A 24,348-nucleotide genomic window follows, 5' to 3' on the forward strand; every position below is an offset into this window, starting at 1 on the left:
AGGAGTGACGTGAAAGGGGATGGCACAGGGCAGGGCACACAGGGGAGGCCTCCGTTTTAGTAATTAAAGGTGTGGTGGGAGCACCTGGGTGGCTCAATCAGGAGAGCATCTGACTCTTGGTTTTGGCTCAGGTCATAATCTCAGGGTTTTGTGGGATTGAGCCCTGACAGGGCTCCACGCTGGCGGTGCAGAGCCTGCTTGGGATTCTCTCGCTCCCTCTCTGCCCCTCCCCCGCTCAGGCACTTGTGAGTGCTCTCTAAATATAAATAAACATTAAAAAAAATAAAGGTGTGGTGCAGGGGGGCAATAAATCCAGGCCAATTTTCCACTTTTCAATCAGTCTAACCCATGCACATAATCCTCAGTTTGCCCACTCATCACACTCCCGATCTGTCCATTTCTCCATCCCTGCACCCACTCACCACACACCTATCCATTCATTCTCCCACCCACACAACCAAATGCTCTACCTATCCCTCTACCCACCCACTTGCTCACCCATTTGTATATTCACCCTATCCACCCATTTGCCAACCTTTCCTTATGTACCCCCCGGACCCATCTACTTGTCTATCCATAGCCCTGCCCGTCATTTATTTACCTACTCTTTACTCTTCCTCATCCATCAATCCATTCCCCTAGCCATCCATCTGTCCACTTACATCCCTGACCTATCCATCTATCCATTTATTCATGCAATCACCCATCCATCCATCTGTCCATTTTTCTCAACCTATCACTCATCCATGCAACCTTCCACTTATTTATCCATCAGTCCATCTAACCACTTATCTATCCTCTCATCTGCCCACTCATCCACACCCACACCCCATACATATCCACCCACATACATATCTGCCCATGTTTCTGTTCCATTCAGTTTGAGGGGCGGGCCCACAGTGACTGGAGACAGCTGGGTGAAGGTAGGGGAAGGGGGATAAAATTGTAGCCAGAGACCACCCTCCTCATGCCACCAGAGACCTCCCTTCCCATTCCAATGGTGTGACCTCCCCATCACCAGCACATCCCTCCTGGTTGGAAAGAATGAGAGTAGACATCAGTGGGTGGGCCCATCTGGCCAGATGGTATTTTGGCTGCAGCCTTTACACACACACACACACGTTGCTAGAACGCTGAACATGGACCGTCCCCCACCCAACATCCCCAATCCCAAATGCAGAGTAGCCAGGCTTCCAGACATAAATTAAAAAATAAAATAAAATAAAAAAGAGTTGGTCTCTGGGGAGGGAGAGCTCATGCAGAGATGAAGGCAAAGGCCCCTGGGAGCCAGGGCCAAGAAGGAGGAGAAATCCCTGACCCTCCCCTCAGGATCCCCACTCCCTAGGGGCTTCTGCCCTAAAACAGGGTCATTAACACCAGCCATCAGGCCTCCAACCCCTTTAATGTCCAGTCTCCCAACCTATTTGATTTTGGCAGTCCCATTTTCCCACCGCAGCCCAAGGGAATGGTTTCCTGGTGGGTGGGGAGGGGAAGGAGTAGGTGCAGCTCGCAGGTCTTTAGCTGGCTTCTCGAGGTTCTACGTCTGGGTCAGGGGACCCCACGCACTCCTTGCTGAGCCGCACAATTTCCTGGGAGAGAACTTCGATGTCCTAAGAAACAAACGAGCCATCAGGGGCCAGAGGAAGCAGCAGGGGAAGCTCCCTCACCAAGCTTGGGGTGTCATCCATCTCACCTCATTAATCAATGCCCAGCTATGTCTAGCCTGGCACAGGAAGGTATTTTGAGAGGCTCACAGAACCCCAGCAGTGGGCTGGGCTTGGAAAAGATAAGTGTGGGGGGGAGAGGAGGGGGAGCCTCCCAGGGATATGGATATAGGCATGGATCACCAGCTGTGCATGGTGAGGGCTGGAGGATACAACCCTCACCTCACGACCATCTTTTCCACTAAATGGTGAGCTCACTTCTCAGAGGCAGGGGCTGGGTCTGCATAATTTCTGACTCCCCCAGAAAAAGGGGAATATCTGGGGGGCAGGATGAGCAAGTAGACGTGTGGGTGGATGCATGGGGGATCCATGGTAGGCAAACAGGTGGGCAACAACAGGTAGGCAGGCAGGTTGCTGGGCAGGTGGGTAAAAGGTAAGACAAGGGGCTACTGATGAGTAGGTAAGAGGGAGAGAGGGGTATGTCAGGAAATGGGTGGAAAGACATGGGGCAGATGATTAGATGGGTAGGGGGCAGATGACCTGGGGGCTGTGTGGTGGGGGGATCAGGTGGGTGTGGAGGGAGGAGGTGGCTAGATGGACAGATGGGTAGGCTGGTAGGCCACACTCGCCTTGTGCAAGTGCATATTCTTGGTGAGCTGCTCTTCCAGCATGTTCTGTAGCTTCTTGTTCATCTCCCGAAGGTTCTCGTCGCCTGGCTTCACTAGGTCTCTCAAAACGCTGCCCAGCCCGCTGCGGTCTGTGTGGCCTGCTGCCACAGACACATCTGCAAGGGGCCAGGCTGAGAACCACCCCTTCGGCAGAGCCGAAGGAGAGATGACAGAGATGGGGCAGAAGAGAGGGAAACAGAGAGTGGGGTCGAAAAGTGGGGGGAGAAGCCACGTGATGCAGGGGGCAGAGGCCTTGCCATGTGAAACCTGGCTGTCACTTACTACCTGTGCAGCCCTGAGAAATGGGGCTAATAAACAATTCGTGGACCTGGAAAAGTGGCTGCACGCAAAGCGCAGAGCACACGGTCAGCTCTCAGCACGTATCAGTCCATGTTATTCTGATCAATACGGGGAAAACAGGGATTGGAGAAGGTGTGAAAGAAAGGAGCAAAAGAAACGAAGATGGGAGAGGGGGGCAAAAGAGGAGAGAAAGTGGGAGAGGGGAGAAGAACAGATAAGGAGCCCCAAAGGGGTATACATGCAGAGGATGAAAACGTCCAGAGGAGGCACAGGACAGACAGGTAGCAGGAGCAGTGAGACAAGATGAGGAGGCAGGGCAGATAGAAGGGGTGGGGGGAAGAGAGAAGGACAGAGAGACACACTGGGGAAAGGAGAGACCCTGGCAGAAGGGAAGAGCCGAGGTGAAAGACAGACACAGTGACGGGCCTGGCCTGCTCTCCCCTCTGGCAGCTGTGGTCCTTGTCAGTAACTCTGCTGAGTTGCAAGACGAGAGGAAACAGTGGGGCAGGAGGGGGCAGGTCAGAGGCTGGATGGTGGGTGAGGCTAGGGATGGAGCACTGACCGATCCGGCTGTCCATGACGTAGGTCTCAATGATGGCACTCTTCCGGCAAAGGTCCTCTGCCATGGAGGCGCTGCTCACCTCCAGGTGCTTCACCTGCAGGGTGGCCCAGCATGTTCATGCACAATAAGGGGCCCAGCCAGGCACCCCCCCCCCACACACACACAACGCCCCAGCCTCCTCTCCAAGGGAGTGCCAAGTGGGGACAGGCAGGCAGGCAGCACCTTCTCCTCCAGCATCCATTTCTCCTGCTGTGTCTCTGCCAGGCGCTGAAAGAGCTCGGCCACTTCCTCGTCTGACAGCTCTGCTGGCCGCGGAGGCTGGGCCTGAGGGCTGCTGGATAAGGACTGCAGGGAAGAGGAGAGGAGAGGCCAGCCCTGTCTCAGCGCTGCCACCTGCCCCAGATAGGATCAGGGGCTGGGAGGGAGCCAGGGGGGATGAGGATGGGCTCTGTGACGGGGGCTATAGACAAGTCTCAGCACCTGCGAAGGCTCTGGGCCTCCCTTTGCCTAAAGAGGGACATAGGAGCCACCAAGTCATTTCCTTCCTGAGAAGATGAACAAAGGGCCTATAACAAATGAGATCTCATTTCCAGTTGACAGGAAAACTAGGGGACAGAGGAACAAGAAATATGACACCACTAGGAAGCCAGCAGGAAAACCAAAAGGTGGGATGCTTTCTGCAGGTTAACTGGGTGGTTTCCTCTGTGGGTTGGTGCCATGAAAAAAAAAAAAGGGACCACACTAGACTCAAGACACTTAACGGACATAAAGCAGCCAGATGTGACATGAGCCCTGAAACTGAATGCCAGTTTTCGCAAAACCAGCAATCAAGGACATTTTGGGGCCAACCAGAGAGATGTGATTAAGGCCAAAGTACCAGATGAGATGAAAATTTACAAAACTGGGAAGGTAAAGATCAGCTGAACAAAAATGGGTTACTTATGATCTCATTTAGGTTCAAGAAAGACCAAGATTCAAGGGACCTAGGTGGCTCAGTCAGTTAAGCATCTGACTTCAGCTCAGGTCATGATCTCGCAGTTTGTGGGTTCGAGCCCCACATCAGGCTCTGTGCTGACAGCTCAGAGCCTGGAACTTACTTCAGATTCCGTGTCTCCCTCTCTCTCCGCCCCTCCCGGGCTCACTTTCTGTCTCTCTCTCAAAAAAAACCAAACATTAAAAAAAAAAAAAAAGAGCAAGATCTAGAAGGGTGTGAACCAAGGCTTTATAGTGGTGATCTCTGGATGGTGAAGATGTGGTTTCTTTGGATTTAAAAGTCTTTGCTTGTGGGTGCTTTTCAAATCTTTCTATACAGCACACATACTACTTACAGATTGATAACAAATCATTTACAAAGAAAAGTGGCCAGCCCAGGAAGCTGACATTATAGACGACAGTCACAAGTGATAATTATGAGTTGGAAAAAAGGACCTCCCATAGAGATGATGCACCTTCTATGAGCTACATATTTTATGACACCAGGAAAGGTGGAATTAGTTCACAGATGAGGGAACAGAGGGTCAGAGAGAATAACTTGCCCATCCCTGATTTGGCAATCTGAATCCAAGTTGGCAAGCATGGACAACAGTTGACAGGAAAATGTGTGTGCTGGGCCCAGAGCAGTAGATGGCTGCAGGGGAGGAGAAAAGGTGGACCCCCAGAATCTGGGTAGGAGAGGCTGGGCTGTCGGCTCTTCCTAGCCCCTTACCCTGGCAGGAACAGTTGAGCTTTCCTTCTCCCGCAAGATCTCCCGGTAGCTGAAGGAGGAGACACTACTGCTGTCTCCAGTCTGGGTCCGGCTTGGTGAGTTCATCTCTGACAGAACCAGCTCCTCGAGGCCTGGGCAGAGAGAGAAGAGAAACCTGAGCCCCAATCCCCCAGGGTCCCAGGGCAGCGACTGGCAGGAAGAGGCAGAAATAGATTTGATGGAGATGGAAGGAGGTGATGTGACACTCGGGCACAGGCAAGGTGGAAACAGACAGTACGACAGGGAGAGGCAGAAACAGAGAAAGTGGCTGCCTCTCCAGGCAAACACACACGCCAGAAGAGAAACAAAGGTGAAGCAGCTGGGAGAAAGTTGGCAATGTGGACCCGTACGGGCATAAAGGGCCATATGCACTCACTCAGACGTGGGTTATGCAGAAAGGAAGACCAACAGTTGGAGAGAGCACAGGGGCACACCCACACGCAGAGGGGAAATCCAAGAGAGACAGTAAGCCACAGCAGATGAGAGGCAAATAGAGACATGGGTCAGAGCAGAGACCAGAGGGGAAAAATAAAAAAGAGACGGACATGTAGCCATGAACCTAAATCCGGATTTCATCTAATGGACAAGGACGATGTATGGCAAGCCACTGGAATCTGCTTGTTGATTCATACACTGATCGGTTAGCAAAACAGAAACAAAACTCCTTTATAAAGAGAGGTCACTTCAGGAGACCCAGTGTCTCTGAGAGACACAGATAGGGTGAGCGATACATCCATTTTTGCCATGTCACTTAAAACAGGGCCACCGAGCTCGGGCCTCTACTCTTGCAGCTGCTTCTGGGTATCAGGGAAGGGGGCTGTCATCCCACCCCGAGGGTCTCCAGCAGGAGCCGATGGCTGCAGGGGGACAGGGGAGCAATTTTCTCTGAGCCTGTGATGTGGGAGATGCACCAGAGCTATCATCACTGTGTCTTATCTATTTATTTAAATGTATTTATAGGCCATTTCCTTCTTAAAAAATAAAGTCCAAAGCAACTCAAGGGTTTTTGTTGTATCTTCTGCCCTAAGCGGCAGAAATAACATGGATTTTAGCTGCATGGTGATAATGCTGCACTGCTGTGTGTCTCTCTAGCTCAACCGGGAGCTCCCTGAGGACAGAGTTTCGGGGGGTTTCCTATCAAAGACCCTGGATGTGAGCACGGGGGCTCAGTCCCTATTCATAGAATGAGAGAATGGCTACAAGAAATTTAGAGACACCAGGTGAGGTGTGGGAATATGTATGAGTTGGGGGGATCCAGAGACAGAGACAAAGACAGAGAAGAGAGAGAGAGAGAGGGAAGATAGAGACAGAGAAGGAAAAAGCAGCAAGGGGAAAAGAGAGCAGAGAGAAAGAAAGCAGGGAGAGAGAGAAAAGGAGAGACAGAGAGATGGCACAAGACGGCACAGAGAGACCAAAACAGAGGAGAGACACAGAAAGAGATAATGCAGAGGGGCGCCCGGGGGGGCTCAGTCAAGTTAAGCATTCGACTCTCGGTTTTGGCTCAGGTCGTGATGTCATGGTTTTGTGAGTTCCAGCCCCACATCAGGCTCTGCGCTGATGGTGTGGAGCCTGCTTGGGATTCTTTCCCTCTCCCTCTCCCTCTGCCCCTCCCCAGCTCACGCTGTCTCTGTCTCTCTCAAAATAAATAAACACACATAAAAAATTTTTTAAAAAATGAAAAAGAAAGAGGTAATGCAGAGAGCAGGAGAAACAGAGGAGAGCCAGACAGACGCACCAAGTTCAAGAGGGACAGAAAGCGCAGGACAGCCCAGTGGAACGAGGTACAGGAAATACCTCTGGCCTTTGGGCCCCAGCCTGGCCTCCTCCCCTGCACCCCAGCCCCCCCTGCCATTTGGTCCCTCACCAGAGCGGCTCTTGCTGTTGGTAAGGATGTCCTGCAGTCGCTCCTGCAGCTTATCAGCCCGTTTCCGCTCCAGGTGCAGCTGGCGCTTGAGGTCCTTGAGCTGTGGGGAACAGGGGGAAAGGGGAGGGCTGAGGCCCAGTGGACCCAGAGGTGGGGGGCCGTGCTTGGACACCTCCCCATCATACCGCAGCACTGCCCTTCTTCTCCAGGATTCGCTGCCCATCCACTGTGTCCTTCACTTCCTGTGGGATAGAGAAGGTGTGGCTGGTGGCTGCCACAATGGCCATGTGCAGTGCATTCCCTCCCCGCCCCGTTACTATGTGCTGAGGCCCAGGCTGTATCTGGACTGGCGGAGGGACAAGTGACCTGTTTCAGGTTGCTGATGGTCTTCAGGTGGCAGTCCCGCTCCTCCTGGGCCTGCTGGAGCTGATCCCGCACACCCTGTAGCTCCTCTTCCTTGCTCTGCAAACCAGAGGGCAGCTCAGGCCTCTACTTGGGCAACTTCTGTCCTCCCTCTAGGGCCTGGCCCTCCCGGGAGAGAAGGATGCCATCATGCAGGGGGGCACCTTCAGCTCATCAGCGTGCTGCTCCCGACATCGCTTGAGGGCTTCCTCCTGCTCTTGCTGCTGCTGCTGCAGAGATTCCTATGAGACAAGTGGTGGGTCTGGCCATGGCCTCCCAGAGGACGTCACGCCCAGTGAGGGATGTGATGGCGGCAGGGGCCTGCGGGCATGTAGGAGACACTCCTGCAGGGAACACTGTGTGCCCTTAGGCAGTACACAGAAGTGTCACATCCAGGGCTGTGCTGTTTGCATCACAGACTGACATCTGCATTTTATTCTATTTAACAAAATATAACACAGCACTTACTGCACGCCAGGAATGTTGTAGGGATTTGACATATATTGACTCATTTTATACAATCCTCCCATAATACCTAGATGACAGGTATTATTATTATCCCTTTTTTACGGGTGAAGAGAACAGGCCACAGGTCAGGTAACTTGCCCACAATTAGCAAGGGGCTCAGTCAGGATGGAAACTCATGCAAATGACTACTTCCAGTGTCTGTGCTCTTCACTACTACGTGACACTTCCTCTGAGGTATTATTATGAGTCTTCAAAAAAAATGGCAGTAAAAATCCTTGTTTGAACAAAATCAGTATATTATTACAGGGGCGCCTGGGTGGCTGTCGGTTAAGCATCTGGCTTTGGCTCAGGTCACGGTCTCACGGCTCTTGAGTTCAAGCCCCGCATTGGGTGAGCTCAAGCCCCCGCTTCAAGATTCTCTCTTTTCCTCTCTCTCTGCCCCTCGCTCACTCATGTTCTCTCCCTCTCTCAAAAATAAAAAAAAATAATTTAAAAAATAAAATAAAAATAGAAGAATAAACAGATGTTATAAACACAAACAGTATATTACAATAATTTCCTGACAGAAACAGGTTCAGAAGGAAGCGATGCCTTTTCAAATTTGCATATCTGACATCCTGCCTTACTGATGGCCATCCCCTGACTCCCCTCTGGATGGCTGCCGTGGAACTGGTGGGGCTGCAGGGATGTCCAAGTCCAGAGTATCTCAGGAAATTCCAGGGCCTGACTGCTCCCAGTCCCCTGGTTTGGCATGGATGTGCCCCAGTAGCCTCTGTGCCTCATCAGGCACCAACTCACCTCGGCCTCCTTCAAGCGCCGTTCAAACCAGCCTTTGGCTCCATCCATGGAGTGTACCTGAGCTTGAAGTTCTTCCACCGTTTGCTGGAGATTCTCCAGCTCCCGTGTTCGGGCCTGGGAGAGGGAGACCGTCATGGATGGGGCAGGCGGAGGAGCGGACACCTCACCCACACCATCCCCTGGCCCACGGGCGATGCTGTGCTCTCCCACTTTTAGAGACAGAAGGATATCGCCATGCACCCACCCACCTTCTCCTCACGGATCTGCCCACGGAGATCCTCCTCCTGCCGCTTCTTGTCTTCGTGCAGCTCTCGGAGCTCCCGCTCGTAGCGGGCACGCACCCCCAGCACTTCCTTCTCATGCCGCAGTCGGACCGCTCCCAGCTCTTCCTTGTGCTGGGACTTCTCCTGCAGGGTCTCCATTGCCAGCTCATCCAGCATGGCCTTCCGCTTTTCGGCACTCTGGGGGGCAGGAGCATGCCAGTCAATCTCCTCTCTCAACGTCAGACACGGCCTACCACCTTCTCCCCAAGGAACAAGCCCAATTCTGCCTCCTCCCCGTTCCCACAGAACCAGCGAAGTCACTCGTCTATCCTCACGGAACTGGTCACTTTCCATCCTTTCCTGTTGCCATGCGTTTGCCCACATCACCTGCTCCCTCCCTACAGACCAGGGCCAATCCCTCCCCTTGCAGCCTCTGGGCTTTCAGAGCTGCGCACCTTCCGAGCCTCCTGTAGTTCCTGGGTCAATTGCTCCTTCTCCTGCCCGATTTCTTGAAGTTGTTCCAGGAGCCGACTATTGGCATGTAATGACTCCTAATGAGGGGACAAAGGAGATGAGTTTCATAAAGAGCCTCGGGGAGGTGATGGTCACCCAGGACGCTTCTGGTAGACTGGTCTCCCCTAACCCTGGTAAAGTTGGTGCTATTCTCTACATTTCTAGATGAGAACCATGGCAGAGACTGGCAGCAGCTCCCCAGTGTTCTATGTGTCCTCCCCTCTGTCCCTAGCAATAGATTTCGTCATTGGACACATGGTTGTCGAACTGATTTTTCCCTGCCTCCCTCGCAGTTAGGTGTGGCCCTATGATTAATTTCTGTATGAAGAAGTAGTGAGTGTAACTCAGGTTATACTCATAAAGGAAAAGGGCATGCTGGGCCCTTCCCTTTTTCCTCCTTCCTTCCAGACAGAATACAAACATGATGGTAGGGGAGCCTGAGCAAGCATCTTGGCTGCCAAGATAGAAGTCTTATGTTGGAGGTGGCAGAACTGCAATGTGGAAGGAATCTGGGTCACTGGTAATTGCAAAGCCATTGTTCCATCCCTAGACAGCCCACCTGGATTCTTACGTGAGAGAGAACGAAGCTTCTATCTTATTTAATCCACTATGGTTCTGGTTTCTACTATAGACTCAAAATGGCTATCCTGTCTAACTGAAGAGGTTCAGTCTCAGCGAAGGAAGACAACCTGGTCTAGGACACAAGGTGCTAATAAGTCAGGAAACCAGACTGGAACCTGGGTCCTCCTGACTCCATAGTCTTCTCCCTGCACCTCATGTAGGACTCCACGGAGCCAGCACTAGGGAACCGGGAGAAGACAGGTCATAGCCAGAGATGTCACCTGCAGCTGTGAGTTGAGGTCATCTTTCTGCCCCATGAGGTCTTCATACTCAGTCTGCCGCTGCCGCAATTCAGCTGCCAGCCCAGTATTCTCTTCTCGGAGCATATTGAGTTCTTGGGTCTTTGCTGTTTGGATCTGAAATAAACGGAGGTGATGGGAATTGGAGGGAAAAGGGCCCCAGGGGCCAGCCATAGGGTGTGAGCTTCCCAGTTCTGGGCAGACAAGGAGAGAGGTGGAAAGAGAGCCAGGAGAGTAAGAGAATTTCAAAGGAAAAACGAATGAGATAAAGAGATCAACAGGGGAATGGATGAATGTAGTATGGTCATACAGTGGAATAGTAAACAGAGATAAAAGAACAGACCAATGCTACGTATGGATGAGCCTCACAGGAAAGAAGCCAGGCACAAAAATGGGTGTCTGATTCCACTACATGAAGCTAATGAACAAGTAAAACTAATCTATGTCACTAGAGGTCGGAGGAGTGGTTATTTCTGGGGAAGTACTGATTGGGAAGGGGTAAAAGGGACTTTCCAAGGTGCTGAAAATGCTCTACATCTTGATCTGGGTGGTGGCCCCATGGAGACAGACAGACAGACATGATTCACTGAGTGTACACCACGATTGGTACACTTCTTGTACTTCACTGGAGAGAAACTAGAAAATGCAAGAGAAGCAGGGATGGATGGCCAGAGAGAAGGGTGGAAGCCATAAGAGAGGAGAGGCTGAGAATCAAACAGAAACAGAGGCAGGACAACAGCAGGAGGTCCAGACTGCTCTGCCCTGATGTGGATCAGAAGCAGAAGGAGACGGGAAACTGGGGAGGGATGAGCGAGGGCTCCCGGGTATCCTGTACCTGCTCCAGGGCTGCCAGGCTAGTCCTCAAGGCATTGTTCTCAGCCAAAAGTCCTTCCACTTGTTCCTGTGCGTCTGCACTCTGGATGGACACCTGGCCCCACCCCCACAATAGGTGAGAGTGGGTCCAGAACAGGGGGACAGGACCTACCCACAGCCAAGAAAGAAAACACACGGGTGCACACCCACGGCTAGGGGAGACAGGACCCCTGGGGCCTTGCCTGCCTGTACGATACCTGCTGAGGCTGCCCTCTACTCATCCCCTTACCTCCCAGAAGCTTCCCATTACCATGTACCTGATCTTGTAGGGCTCGCAGAGCTGCTGCATGCTCCAGGCGCTCCCCTTGCCGTTGATCTCTTAGTTCCGCCAAGCTCTGTAGGGACCAGATCAGGGGAGCCCATTCTAGACCTCAGTCTCCCTTTTGGGGTACATATAACCATACAGGATCCCTCTCTGACCCCCCAACAGAATGTTCCCAGCACTTGAGGGCCTTGGACTACCCAGCCATCAGACTCAGACTCACCCAAATTCTAGGTCACTACCCCCAGGGGCCTCAGACCCCATATGCTAACTCCAAGAATCTCAGAAAACATCTAGGTTTTTAGGGATTTTAAACTCACTCCACTCCCATCCAAAAGAGGTCTCACACTCACCCAGATGCTAGCTTGGAGGCCCCAGGATTCTCAGACACACTTAGCCCTCAGGGACTACAGTGTCACTCAGACTCCTGACCCCAATTCCCATGGGTTTCAGGCACACTCAGTCTATGTCGCTAGCTCCCGAGAGTCTTAGGGTCCACCCAAACTCATAACTCCAAACCTTAGAGTTCTCAAACCCCTACAGTCTCCTAGATTCCAGCTCCTGGTGAAATCTGACTGACTACCCCCCCCTCCACCTGCCACTCCTGTCCCCAGTCTCTAGGGATCTTCAGACCTAAGTAACTGAAGACCCAGCTTTACCCAGACTTCTGTCGCCAACCTTAGACCCCCAAACCACCATATCCCTAATCCAAGGGATCTCAGACTCACCTGCTCTGGAGGAAAGCCTGGAGGCTTTAAAGTCCCCTAGCCTCTAACTCTCAGACTTTTGCTCCAGTCTCTGGATGTCTTCAACTAACCAGTTTTTTGTTTTGTTTTGTTTTGCTTTGCTTTGCTTTGTTTTTATTCACAGCCTCCAGAGGTCTCAGGACCACTTAGCCTAAGTAATCCAACTTACTAATTGTCTCAGCTCCCCAACCAGCCCCCATACCCTGAGGGCCTCAAACACACTCAGCCTCCAGGCGCACCTGTCTTAAACCCTTGAAAGTCTTGTATCTAGAGGGTGCCCCTGGGTGGCTCAGTTGGTTAAGTGACTGACTCTTGATTTTGGCTTAGATCATGATCTCACAGTTCATGTGTTTGAGCCCCACATCGGGCTCTGTGTACTGACAATGTGGAGCCTCCTTGGGATGCCCTCTCCCCCCTCTGCCCCTCCCCCCAAAAAATAAATTAACTAATTAAAAAAAAAAAAGAAAGTCTTATATCTATGCAGTCCCCAAAGGTCTCAAAATCACCAAACCTCCAGGGAGTTCAGGCTCACTCCAGCTCTCGCTCCCAGCCCCCAGTGACTCTAGACTCCTATCTCTAAACTCCCAGAGTTTGAGATTCATCCAACCTTGTGGCACACAGCTGCCAAGTCCTCAGCCCCCTGAGATCTTTTTTTTTTTTTTTAATTTTTTTTCAATGTTTTATTTATTTTTGGGACAGAGAGAGACAGAGCGTGAACGGGGGAGGGGCAGAGAGAGAGGGAGACACAGAATCGGAAACAGGCTCCAGGCTCTGAGCCATCAGCCCAGAGCCTGACGCGGGGCTCGAACTCCCAGACCGCGAGATCGTGACCTGGCTGAAGTCGGACGCTTAACCGACTGCGCCACCCAGGCGCCCCTGAGATCTTTGATTCATGCATACTCAGGCCAATTCCTAGGACTCTCGGGGCTCCCTAATTCCCACTTTCTTAGCTCCAAGGGGGTCCAGTACCCATCCAGTCCCTATATTTCCAACACAAGAATTATTAGCCTCCCCAGCCAGTCTCTATAGACCTCAGGGTTCCCTGGACTCCCGGCCCTGGTCTCTATCCCAGCAATCCCAGAATCCAGCCCCTCACCTGATTGGCAGCCTCAAGTTCCTGCTGCAGCTTCTGAGTGCGAGCCAACTGAGCTTTGAGATCCGCTTCTTTCCGTTGCTGTAACTCCTCAATCTTATTCCTGGGGGCGATGGGGGAGCATGTTGACCATGGCCCGAGGACCCGTCTCCCACCTCTGCCTTTGTGGTCTTCAGGCAATTCTGCTGGGTACTGTCCCTATTGTCCACCAATACACCCACCCCTGGTAGTTACCGGCTATCATTGAATAGTGTCTCCTTTTCTGTCTGCAGACGGCAAAAACTGGGCACAGAAAGACAGACATAGATGGGTCAGTTCCACAAGTCAGTCCCCTCTCCAGTCCCTCAAAATTCATTTCCCCACCTTGGGAAAAAAAGAAATTTACCTTTCTTGCTTCTTTTTCAGTTTCTCAGAGAGCTGGGGTGGGGTGAGGGAGGGGGGTGCAGACAAATGATTTGCACATTAATAAAGACAAAAAAATAAATTTAATATTTATAGACACTTCTTACTAAGTCCTTTTTGGGAGCTGGAATTTACTTATGTTATCTCATGGGATCCTCAGAGCAGTCCTGAGAAGTGAGTACTACTGGTTTTACAAATGGGGAAACTGAGTCTCAGAAGAGTTAAGTAATTTGGTTGCCCAGGTGGTCAGGAGCAACAACATGACCTCAACCCAGCTCCCTCAGGCTCCAAAGGCCAGCATTTATGCCCCCAACATATTGCTTGACAGCCACATCATAGAATGGCTAGGGGAGGAGGCCTGGAAGGCAAGATCATGATTGCCTGCCTCATCGTTGGGTCTCCAGCTCCTAAGATAAGAGCCAGCGGTCTACACAATGGATGGATGGATGGATGGATGGATGGATGGATGGATGAACAAGCAGAACTGAGAGGACACATAAGAGAAAGATGTGGCCTGCCAGCCACAAGACAGAGGAAGCACATTAGCCTATTCCATATTGAACGCAACTCTGAGACATAAATGTGAGTCCCTCATTTCACAGATGGTGACATTGAGGCTTTGAGGGGGGCACTCCGCTCCTCCTGCCCTGCCAGGGGAAGCATGGCAGGTGGGGAGTGGGGTGGAACAAAGTCCAGGGAAAACTCAGCAGCCCCACCTTAGCAAGTTCCTCCTGCAGTCTGGATGTTTCAGCCTGCTTCGAGCTCTGCAGGGAAGGATGAGGGAGGGAGCTATCTTCAGCAAAGGGGGAGGTGAGGCCTGTGCCTTCCCCTACCCTCCTGCCTTCCTAATCCATTAGCCCACAAGATGGAGATGTCACAGACATTTCCGTGGGACCATAGACTGAGCTAGGGCACCTGCCTGCCTCCTGACACTCCAGCCCCAACAGACCCAGATTCACCTCCAAGCCTTGCAGTTGCTCCCAGAGCAATCTCTTTTCTTCCTTCTCCATTTCCCACTTCAGCTCCACTTCTGCCAATGGCATGGGGGCTGGGACAGTAGGGGCTGGGCCCCCTGGGGGGTCCCCTTGGCCCTCACTGGCAGCTTGGGATCTCCCGGCCTCTTTCCCATAGCGCTCTTGCAGGGCTGGTGGGTAGAACAGAAATATATGATGGATGAGGTGGTCTCCAAAGACCCTTGCCATGCCTCAAATAGATGGGAGAATTGGCCTTGGATCCCTCAGGTAGAAGAGACCCTGCCCAAAATGACCAAAAGCTTACAAAACAAAGGCTCAGCCCCATCCACACCTCTCACAAATATTTTTTTCAAGTTTATTTATTTATCTTGAGAGAGAGAGAATCCCAAGCAGGCTCCGTGCTGTCAGCGCAGAGCCCCACTAGGGGCTCGAACTCACAAACCATGAGATCATGACCTGAGCCGGAACCAAGAGTCAGACACTTAGTCAACTGAGCCACCTGGGCACCTCCCTTCACAAATCTTTTAAGCCCTACCATTCACTGAAATCCTGTCTACAATCAGACCAGCCCAAGCCAGTTTCCCTGAGCCCCACCCCTCCACCCCCCCAGGCCCCACCATCCTCTACCCACTACTTACAGCTGAATCCTCCTATAAACTCATCTTCAACCAAATTCTACAAAGTCTCCCTCCGGATCACCAAACTACCACCCACCACACCACAAGCCCCAAACATCCCCACGTTGGGACCCACACTCTACCAGCCTTTATCCCAGACCCCACTGACAATCTGGGCTCAGAATCTCCCCTAAGCTCCTTCGTTCACTTTCTCCGTTTAGCAAACAGCTCCTTTCTGATGTTCAATCTGCTAACCTAACGTTTGCTAGGTACCAGGCACTGAACTAAACTAAGAAAGCTACCACCTCTTAGCTCAGCTCTACTGCAATCTTCCGGGGAGTGTACATCCCTACAAGCTCTCTGTAGATGAGGAAGCTTTGACTCAGAGAGGTGAAATGGCTTGTCCAAAGTTATACGCTGGTTCATAGCAGGGCCAAGCCTAATTCTGAAGCCTTTCCCCTGCCCCCAGGGGGAAGACACCCTACTCAGTCCCCAAGGTCTCTGCATCTCCAAGGAGGGCCTCCTTGTACCTGCCACATTTTTCTGCAAGGCTGTGTTCTCGGCCTGCAGCCTCAGCAGCTCACCATCCACAAGACTCCCAGCTTGGGCAGTGCCTGCCCTGGCAGCTCCATCCTTCAGTTGCTGGTTCTCCCGCTCCAGCTGCTCCATCTGGCTGCAGAGCTGAACAGGGGAGGAGGGAGGGAACAGAAAAGCAGAGAATCAAAACAACATTTGCTGAAATATACATGGTGCTTGGCTGATGTACTTTATAGTTCACTGAATTCTCATAATGTCTCTGTGATGTAGGTGCTGTCATTCCTCATTATCCACCCCCCCCCACTTCACAGATAAGGATGCTGAGCCACAAATGTTAAATGACCTCAAATTCCACATCTGGTAAGTGGCAGAGTCACAGAGGATTGAGGATACCAAGAATACTTTTCTGCTTGCCCAATCCCAACCTCATAGTCATAATCCAAGACCTCAGATTCCTCTGGAAGTTGCTGGTCCCAGATGTCAACATCACAAATAGCCCTGCTGCCACACCTCTTCTGTGAAGGGTCTGTGTCTGGGAGCCTAGGCACCACAGCTTTCAGGGCATTTCCAAAGCCAGTGCTACCCACAGCCACCTCCCCTCCCCCCGCCTTCCACCATCATCAGCGCTTGGCCTTGGAGCGAGGTACAATGCAAATAAAACTAGGCCAGCCCCTTGCTCGACTCCTGGCCAAAACACAGTTTGCAGAGCATTCCTGATAAGTGATGCTAAAACCCCATTTCCAGATGAGAATACTGAAACCTACAGAGAATTTTTATTTTTTTGCCTGGAATTACTTTCTACCCAGAACACTATTCCTTTCATCCAGTTCTTCACATGACTGGCTCCTTTGCATCCTACAGTGCTCTGTTCAGATGTATTCCTTGAAGTAGTAATCCCCCAACACAGAAATCCCAATACTCTCTGTCACAGCACTCTGTTAATTTCTTTTTTTACCTAGTACTATCACAATTAAATTTACCTAGTACGCTAATTTCCTAAAGCTCTGCACATTTTTGGATTATAAATTGTGATCGACAATTAAACTTTATTTTGTAACATAGGGTCACAAGCACAGATTCTGAAACCAGACTGCTTGGATGTGAACTTCTACTCTGCTATTTATTAGCTATGTGACCTTGAGACAAATTACTTTACTTCTCTGGGGCTCAGTTTTCCTCATGTGCTTAGTAGGGATACTACTAATATCTCATTGGCCTGTTGTAAGAATAAATGAGTGAATAATGTAAAACACATCAAACAGGACCTGGCACACAGTAAACACTATGTAACTGTCAGCTATCTGTACTATTATTATTTTTTAATATCTTATCTTTCTCCCCACCCCATAAGCAGAATATAAGCTACCTAAGAGTGGGGGCTGTTCTGTGCTGCTCACAACTATGTCCAGAACACAGAGCATGAAGGAGGTGCTCAATAACTATTTGTTGAAGGAAAAATTGAGCTGAAATATCTTGGCAAATAAGTGGTAGAGGTAGGCCTTGAATCCAGGTCTCTCTGTTAGCACTTCCAGTTCCCAGGAGGAGGAGGAGGGGGAGTGTGAAGGAGGTTCTATACCTGGTCCAGTGCCTAGCCCAGGACAGGTGCTGGAAAACACAAGCTGTATTTATGGAGGAATCCCTGTCCCTGCCTCATCCTAAAAGAACCATGATACCATTGAGGCTGGAGGCAGGACGCAGTGAGAAGTGAGGCGATGAGGTCAGCTATTACATGAGCACCAGGGGGTCTGAACAGTCAGGGTCAGGGACCCACTCGGAGTTGTTGCTTAAAGGAGTGATGTGGTAAGGCCTGCAGGTCAGGACAACCTCTAGGGCACAGACTGGTAGGACAAACTAGAAGTAAGGAGACCAGCAAGAAGGCTGTGGGAATAGAGCAGGTAAGAGGCAGTAAGGGCTGAGGCAGAGCAGGGCCACAGGATGGATTCAAAACTTTTAAATAGTCAAAAAATATTTTAGGGGAAAAATGAATCAGTAATAATAAAAAGATAGTAGCTAACACCTACATAGCTGATACTATGTGCAAAGCTCCGTTATAAGTGGTGTACAGACATTAATCCATTCAATCTTCACAAAATCCCTGCAAAGCAGGTACTGTCATTATCATTTCCAATTTAAACATCTGGGAACCAAGGAACAGGCAGGTCAAGTGACTTGCTCAAGATTACAGTTAGTAAAAGGCAGAGCCAAGAGTTTAATCTAGGCCTTATGGTTCTTAACTTAGACTTGTTAAATCACCTCTCCCGATATTGTAACTGTTTAAAGGTTGTTTTCGTATTTTCTTATTTAAGGTCTTAAGTACTACATTCTCACATGCAGTCCTGGAAATACCATTTTTGCTGTCGTGATAATTTTTTCCTCAAAACACACTAAAACTTTAGAGACTTATTGATCATGGATACAGAAGATAGATAAAGAAACAAAAGATAATATCTCTAACTCCCTAGTAGATTCAGAAACAGCCAGGACACTAAAACCAGTGAGGAGATAGAATGATCCAATCCAGCACGAATTATCTAGAAGAACTAGAACTCCAGGCTCATGTCAGATGAAGGGAAGGAAGAGTAAAGGGAAGCAGCTAGAACATCTTTCCATCTCATGCTAAGCATAAGAACTTTACCTAAGACCCTCCAGACCCTCCAATGCCCTGAAGCTTCATAGCATCAGCTGTCAAATATACACAAGGGAACTTGAAGCTCAAAGAAAAGGAGTGCCTTGGTCTGGAACCAGCTGTCCTCAGGGCTCGCAGCCTTCTAATCGCAGCACAGTCGGCAGCCCCATTTGTCAAATCACTGCCCCCCAGCACATAGCAAGGATGTTTCAGCACCATGGACAGTGATCCAGGGCCAGCCTCTGTCCAACCACTTTCAGCTACCCTCAGACTTTAGCCCAGGTGGCCCCTCCCCTCGGATCCCCCCTTGGATCCCCCTCGGCAATCCCAGGCACCAGCACCTTGCTGAACTCCGCCATAAGTGTGCTGTTCTGCAAGCGGAAATCCTCTTCTTGGCTATGCAGCTTTGCCTGCAGCATCTCATTTTCGCTTAGCAACCCTTCGACTTCCTGCAATGGCAGACAAGGGCAGGGTCTCCAACAAGGGCAGAAAGGATGGAGAGGTAGGACAACGAAACAGGGAGAAAATGATGGGGGGGGGACATAGGGTACAGAGAATGGGATGGGTGAAATCAGGAGATAAAAGGAAGGAAAGAGACAGACATGGAAGGGTAGAGAGAAGGGAAGGTGGACATGGCAGGGGAGAGAGTGGGAAGAAAGAGAGGGGTAGACAGAAATAGGTGAGAGGAGGTAGAGAGAGATGAGGGAAGGGGGATATATAGGGATGGAGAGGGAGAGAAAAAAAAGAAAAGGCAGAGAGAAAGATAGGAACAGAGAGATCAAAGGAGGGAGAACAGAACAGAGGCAAGAGAGAGGGGGTCAGGGAAAGAAATGAGTCAAGAAGAGATAGAGGAACAGGGGGAGAGAGAAACAAGGAGTCAGAGGGAGAGATAAAGAAAGGGAGAGAAGAGAAATGATGGCAGACAGGAACAGGCGGGGGAGAGAAAAAGGGAAGGTTGGATGGGGAGAGAAGCAAGAGTCAGAGAGGAACAGGAAAAGAGGCATAGAGAGACTCAGAGAGAAGGATGGGGAGAAAGGGAGAAGGAAAGACACAGAAAGCAGCACAGAGTGAGACAAACAGGAAAATAAAGACAGACATAGAAACAGGTGACAGTGAGGTAGTCACAGATGTGAGTGCACACACAGAGAAAGAAAGGCCAGTACTAGGAGATCCCAGCATACAGAAATATCGCCCCTCAGTCTCCCAGACACATTCACCCACCATGGGTCCCCTTACCTGAGCTTTCTTGCTCTTGCTCAGTGCCTAAGGGTGAGGGGGTGGGAAGAGAGATAAGGTGAACAGAGATGGACTCCCTCACTAGGGTATGGAAACATTGTGGCAAGTGTCAAGGGGGTGGGTAATGATGATAGGTTCAAGGGATGGGAGTGTCTTTAACCACAGAACTTGAATGAAATCTGTAGTCCACAGGAATGATGAAGTGAGTGAGTGAATGACATCCTGTTTACATGTTTTCTTCTAAGCTCTGGAGACTTTCCGTGAGTTTTAGTATTTAACCCTTCATGGGCTGGGTCTCTGGGCTCAGAAATTATGGCTTCATTTCTACATCAGTCCAAACACATCTATGTGGATCCCTCCCATGCACCATGAAAACTGCTGCTCCCTTGTTGGGTAGCTGAGGGCACTGCCAGGTTGGGCAATCAGCACCCTACCAAAGAGAAGCTCACCTTCAGGACTGCCAGACTTTCCGCATTCTGTATTCCTTCATCTAACAAATATTTATAGAGCACATAACATTGAGTTATGCATGGGGACAGGAAGAAAGAGATAAAGGAGGGCCTTGAATGCCTTGAGGGGCCATAATAGGTTACACGCAATTCATCTTCAGATGATCTGAGAGGTAGGTTTAGTCTCAATTTACCAACAGGGCCAGGACAGGGATGGGAAGTGGGAGCACAAGGCAGGAGTGTGAGTGGAGGATAGAAGGCAGATTCAAGGGGGGAACCTGGATGGCTCAGTCAGTTAAGTGTCTGACTCTTGATTTCAGCTCTGGTCATGATCCCAGGTTCATGGGATCAAGTCCCATATCGGGCTCTGCGCTGAGCATGGAACCTGCTTAATATTCTCTCTCTCTCCCTCTGCCCCTCTACCCTGCTTGTACACTCTTTCTCCCCCTCTCTCTCTCTCTCTCAAAAAAATTTTTAAAAATACAATTTAAAAAGGCAGATTCAAAACAGATTCACCCATGGATGTGACTATTTTTTAAAAGATTTTTAAAAATGTATTTATTTTGAAAGAGAGAAAGAGAGAGGGAGTGTGAGCAGGGGAGGGGCAGAGAGAGAATACCAAGGGCAGAGCCTCACAAACCATGAGATCATGACCTGAGCCAAAATCAAGAGTCCAACGCTTAATTGACTGAGCCACCTAGGCGGCCCAAGAATTTTTTTGTTTTTAAGTAATCTTTACACCCAACGTGGGGCTTGAACTCACAACCCTGAGATTAAGAGTCACATCCTCCACTGACTGAGCCAGCCAGATGCCCCTGGATGTGACTATTTAGTTAGAAGGTAGTGAATGAGAATAAGTAATTGAAATTGAAAATGAATTAAGAGTAAACTAAAAATCAATAATTAAGCAGGATTAGATAAAATTAGCAAACTAAAGAGACTTCTGTGAGAGTTTTTTTGAATGACTGATGACAGCATGTAACATTAGGTCTGGTTCCCTGTAGGTGCTCACTGGCTAGGTGAATGAGTCAGAGGGCTACAGGGAAGAATGGGTGGGTGATTGGGTGGAGGGAGGTACCTTCTGAGCTTTGTTGAATTCCTTATCCAGGTAGGCGACCTTCTGTCGAAGACTGGTGAGTTCTAGTGTGGGGAAAGCAGGGAATCTCAGCCTCAGTCAGTGGTAGGAAGCTGAAAGGTCTTCCTGCCAGGCCTCTGAGGTTTTTTCCCTTGGCCTCTTATCTCCAAAAGCCACCCCCATCTAATGAGACCCTCTTGGCTCACCAACACCATTCTTGCGTAGTTCATCTGAAAGCTGGTAGTTATTTGTCCGGAGTTCCAGGAGCTGAGCCTTGGGGGAGGCAGGGAAGGGAAATGACTTGGTCAGGAATGTGTCCCTACTCTCACAGTGAGGGCACCAATCCCCTGAGCCCCACAGATCCTGCTGCCTTCCACATGCCTCTTTAGCCACTCCTTAAGACCTATGTACCCTGCATCCTAAATGAGCCTCCAGCCCCTCAGCCCATGTCCTACCTTCTCTAGCTCTACTTATAACCACAGCCAGCCTCACTCTTCTTTCTATCCTCTTCCAATTCACTCAGCACTCAGGCCATGACAGAGCACTGCTCCAGCAGGTTCTTGCTCATATGCATGTTCCATGGTTCTCCACGCCCACAGCATAAAGTTCTTCCTCCTCATCCTCACTGGCCTCATCAGACACTAAACATTGTTCTATCTTTCTGTCATAGAAGAGTATTGTCTATACTCTTGGCCAGACTTGGAGGCCCCTGAGTATAGGGGACAAGGGCCTGCATTACTCCTTTTTCAAGGGAAGAGGGCCCAGTATACTCCTGTCCAACTTACACTAAGTTGGGGGCTGCCTGGATCCTCCTTACCCCCAAGACTCTCAAAACACATCCAAACCACTTTCAAGAATTAAGGGAGAGTGAGGTATGGGCCACTCCAAATAGCATACCCTTCCTAACAGCCCTGTAAGGCACTGAGGCCAGTTCTTCCCAGACCTACTGTCCCTTACCCCACCAAGTTCTTTCCCTCCTCCCATGGCACCAGCCTCCACCCCCTGGTAGTTGGCTTAAGGTCAGAGGGCTTGGCCCTGTTCTTCTACCAGACCCAGTGATCTACCTGTCTTGACCCAATTTGTACACCCTTGTAACACATGGAGAAGCCCTATCTATCAGAACCAAATGGTTTTTCCTTCACTCATGGCCCAGTGAAATCAATCTTCCTCACCCAAGGGTCCCCCACATCCCTCAAGAACTCCCCAGTCATGATCCAATGTGATGGTCCTACATCCTTCAGGGTCTCTCCTCCACAAAGCCTTGGGTGGGCCAGTTAAGTGAGTACTCTTACTTGGAATCTCCCCACACAAGTTACAAGTTTTAACTTCCCCTTTCATGGTCCAGTGATCTTACCCTCTCACTCTAAGCCTCCATCACACAGGGACAACTGGTTTCTCTCATTCAAGGATCAAAGGACTACCTATACTCACGTGGAGTTCTTCTTCTCCTCCCACAGAATCCCACTCAGGGCTTCCCCCTTTCAGAGTCTCCTCCCACACAAAATCCAATGGTCTTCCCCGGTAAGGAACTCTCTCAACAAGGGCCTACTCTGGCCTTTCATCCGATCTCAGAGTCGTCCCAGAAAGAATCAAGTGGTCAGGATACCCAATTAGGGTACCTCCCTAAAGCCCAGTGATTTCCCCTCCATGTGGTCCGAGGTAACACTCTTTAACCTCTTTTGGTCTTCTCTCCAACAGGAGTTAACGGTATTACCCAGTCAGGGTCCTCTTCACCCCAGACCTAATGGGATCACCTGTAATCACCCAATGGTACCACCACCTCTTAGGATCCAGTACCAGCACTCACGCAGGATCTCCACCTCTCAGGAACAATGACAGCATGTGGGTTCTTTCCCCAATTCCTCGGCATAGTGGTATCTCCCACAAACATTTCCACCTTCCACCGGGTAATGGTATTGCCCATTCAAGGGCTCCCCCCACCATGACGCAAATGGCCCAACGTCTGCTTCCTTCCTCTCCAGACAAAATGGTTTCGCCCTCTCAGGATTTCCTTCCCTCAAAACCCAATGTTATCATCACCGACCCATGGTGTCCCCCGCACGGGTCCAAAAGTCTCGTCCCCTCCAGGTCTGAGTAAGGTATCACCCACTCTAGGACTCTCTCCTCCGCCCACAAAGCTAATAGAATCCAACCCCTCAGAGCCCAATAGTATCTCGGAATCCAACAGTCTCACCACTCAGAGCCTCAGTTTCCCTTCTCCAGACCAACCCCTTAGACTCAAGGTCCATCCCAACCAACCCCTTCTCAGAGCCGGTGGCCCGACCTCTCTCTACCCCGCCCCCCGTCCGTTAACGCGGTGGTCTTTTCCCCGGTGAGCGGCACCTGCATCCGCTGAAACTCCTCCTCAGACAGAGCTTGCGCCATGTTCCTCCCCCCACCCCCCCCGACAGCCTTCTGCGCAGACGCAGTTCGTCCCTCCTGTCAGTATTCTGGCCGGATCAAACCACCGGCCAGGAATGGAGGGGGAGGAGTCTACCCCGGAAGTTCAGTATTTTAGAGACAAATAGAAGAGAATGAAACTGACAGGTCAAGTGAATTGCAATTTAATGTTTTACCACAAACTAGGTCATCTGATCTGGCTTTTGAGCTTTCACAAAGTACCCATTGTGATGCGACCCTGTGGTATCCCTGTGTCATGGTTGGACTCGTCGCTAGGGAAATGTTTGCCGACAGAAAATCACCCTTCCGTCGTACTCCTTTAATGAGAATGGTTGACTTATGATGTTAGAAATGAAAGCGGAAGCTTTGCTCTGGTCTTGTTCCCGCCCTCCTCCGTGTGACCCCGGAGGGGAATCCCGCCTCCTGTGAAGCCCTTGGCTTTTTTTTTTTTTTTTTGGTAAGATTTGACGCTAATTTTCTTGATATGATGCTGTAAATCATGTTAGGTAAAGGACCTAGGCACAAATAAATTTAAAATACCTGAGAGGAAAGAATGGCAGTGAATCAAACGAAAAACTTCGTTTAAAAAACAAAACAAAACAGAAACAGGATGGCGAAACACCAGGAACATCCAAATAAGTAGTAAAATGCTCTATAATCCTCTCTTGTGCTTTCTGGCCCCCTCTGCAACGCCCGCCACCCAAGCAGTAATTTTTATCTGGGAAAGAAAAACATTAGCCTGTTTAGAAACATATAAATACTAGCATGCTATTTTTTTAAATATTTCTTTGGGGGGGGTGGTAACTTAACTTTGATATTTTAAATGTACACAGAAACAAGAATGGTACAAAGAAATTCTATGTAGCCTTTACCCAAATTCATAAATTGTTTACGTTTTACCACCTTTTCTTTATCATTCTTTCTATATAAAATTTCTGAACCATTGGTTTCT

At 50.1% G+C, this 24,348-nt stretch overlaps 1 protein-coding gene across 3 annotated transcripts; it reads right to left on the reverse strand.

Moving 5' to 3' along the window:
• Window positions 1-1,060: 1,060 nt before the first annotated feature.
• On the reverse strand, window positions 1,061-23,404 carry GRIPAP1 (GRIP1 associated protein 1). Of its 3 annotated transcripts, XM_030305178.2 has the most exons (26): window positions 23,340-23,404; window positions 21,203-21,269; window positions 21,000-21,061; window positions 19,473-19,499; window positions 18,578-18,685; window positions 15,604-15,754; window positions 14,442-14,626; window positions 14,199-14,246; window positions 13,466-13,497; window positions 13,315-13,362; window positions 13,084-13,183; window positions 11,237-11,314; window positions 10,942-11,034; window positions 10,089-10,223; window positions 9,189-9,284; window positions 8,719-8,931; window positions 8,471-8,584; window positions 7,369-7,446; window positions 7,169-7,264; window positions 6,988-7,044; window positions 6,803-6,902; window positions 4,900-5,030; window positions 3,417-3,539; window positions 3,195-3,288; window positions 2,294-2,448; window positions 1,061-1,610 (listed from the first exon to the last, which is right to left on the reverse strand). In XM_030305178.2, the coding sequence occupies exons 1-26, from the start codon at window positions 23,379-23,381 to the stop codon at window positions 1,518-1,520; spliced, it is 2,526 nt and encodes an 841-aa protein (XP_030161038.1). In that variant the 5' UTR covers window positions 23,382-23,404; the 3' UTR covers window positions 1,061-1,517. The 3 variants fall into 3 exon arrangements, with proteins under 3 accessions (XP_030161038.1, XP_030161039.1, XP_030161040.1); XM_030305179.1 differs by lacking the exon at window positions 14,199-14,246 and having other exon boundaries at window positions 23,340-23,403; XM_030305180.1 differs by lacking the exon at window positions 2,294-2,448 and having other exon boundaries at window positions 23,340-23,403.
• Between the last annotated feature and the right edge of the window lie 944 nt (window positions 23,405-24,348).

The sequence above is a fragment of the Lynx canadensis genome, chromosome X (assembly GCF_007474595.2).
Source record: "Lynx canadensis isolate LIC74 chromosome X, mLynCan4.pri.v2, whole genome shotgun sequence".
NCBI lineage: Eukaryota > Metazoa > Chordata > Mammalia > Carnivora > Felidae > Lynx > Lynx canadensis.

Bases quoted from the DNA above. Each gene is read 5' to 3' on its own strand.
- GRIPAP1 (XM_030305178.2), bottom strand. From the start codon at position 23,381: ATGGCGCAAGCTCTGTCTGAGGAGGAGTTTCAGCGGATGCAG. The intron at 13,184-13,314 runs GTAACTACCAGG...CATCGCCCCCAG, and splicing joins ACACTATTCAATGATAGCCG to GAATAAGATTGAGGAGTTAC. The intron at 11,035-11,236 runs GTACATGGTAAT...GGGTGGGGCCAG, and splicing joins TGCGAGCCCTACAAGATCAG to GTGTCCATCCAGAGTGCAGA.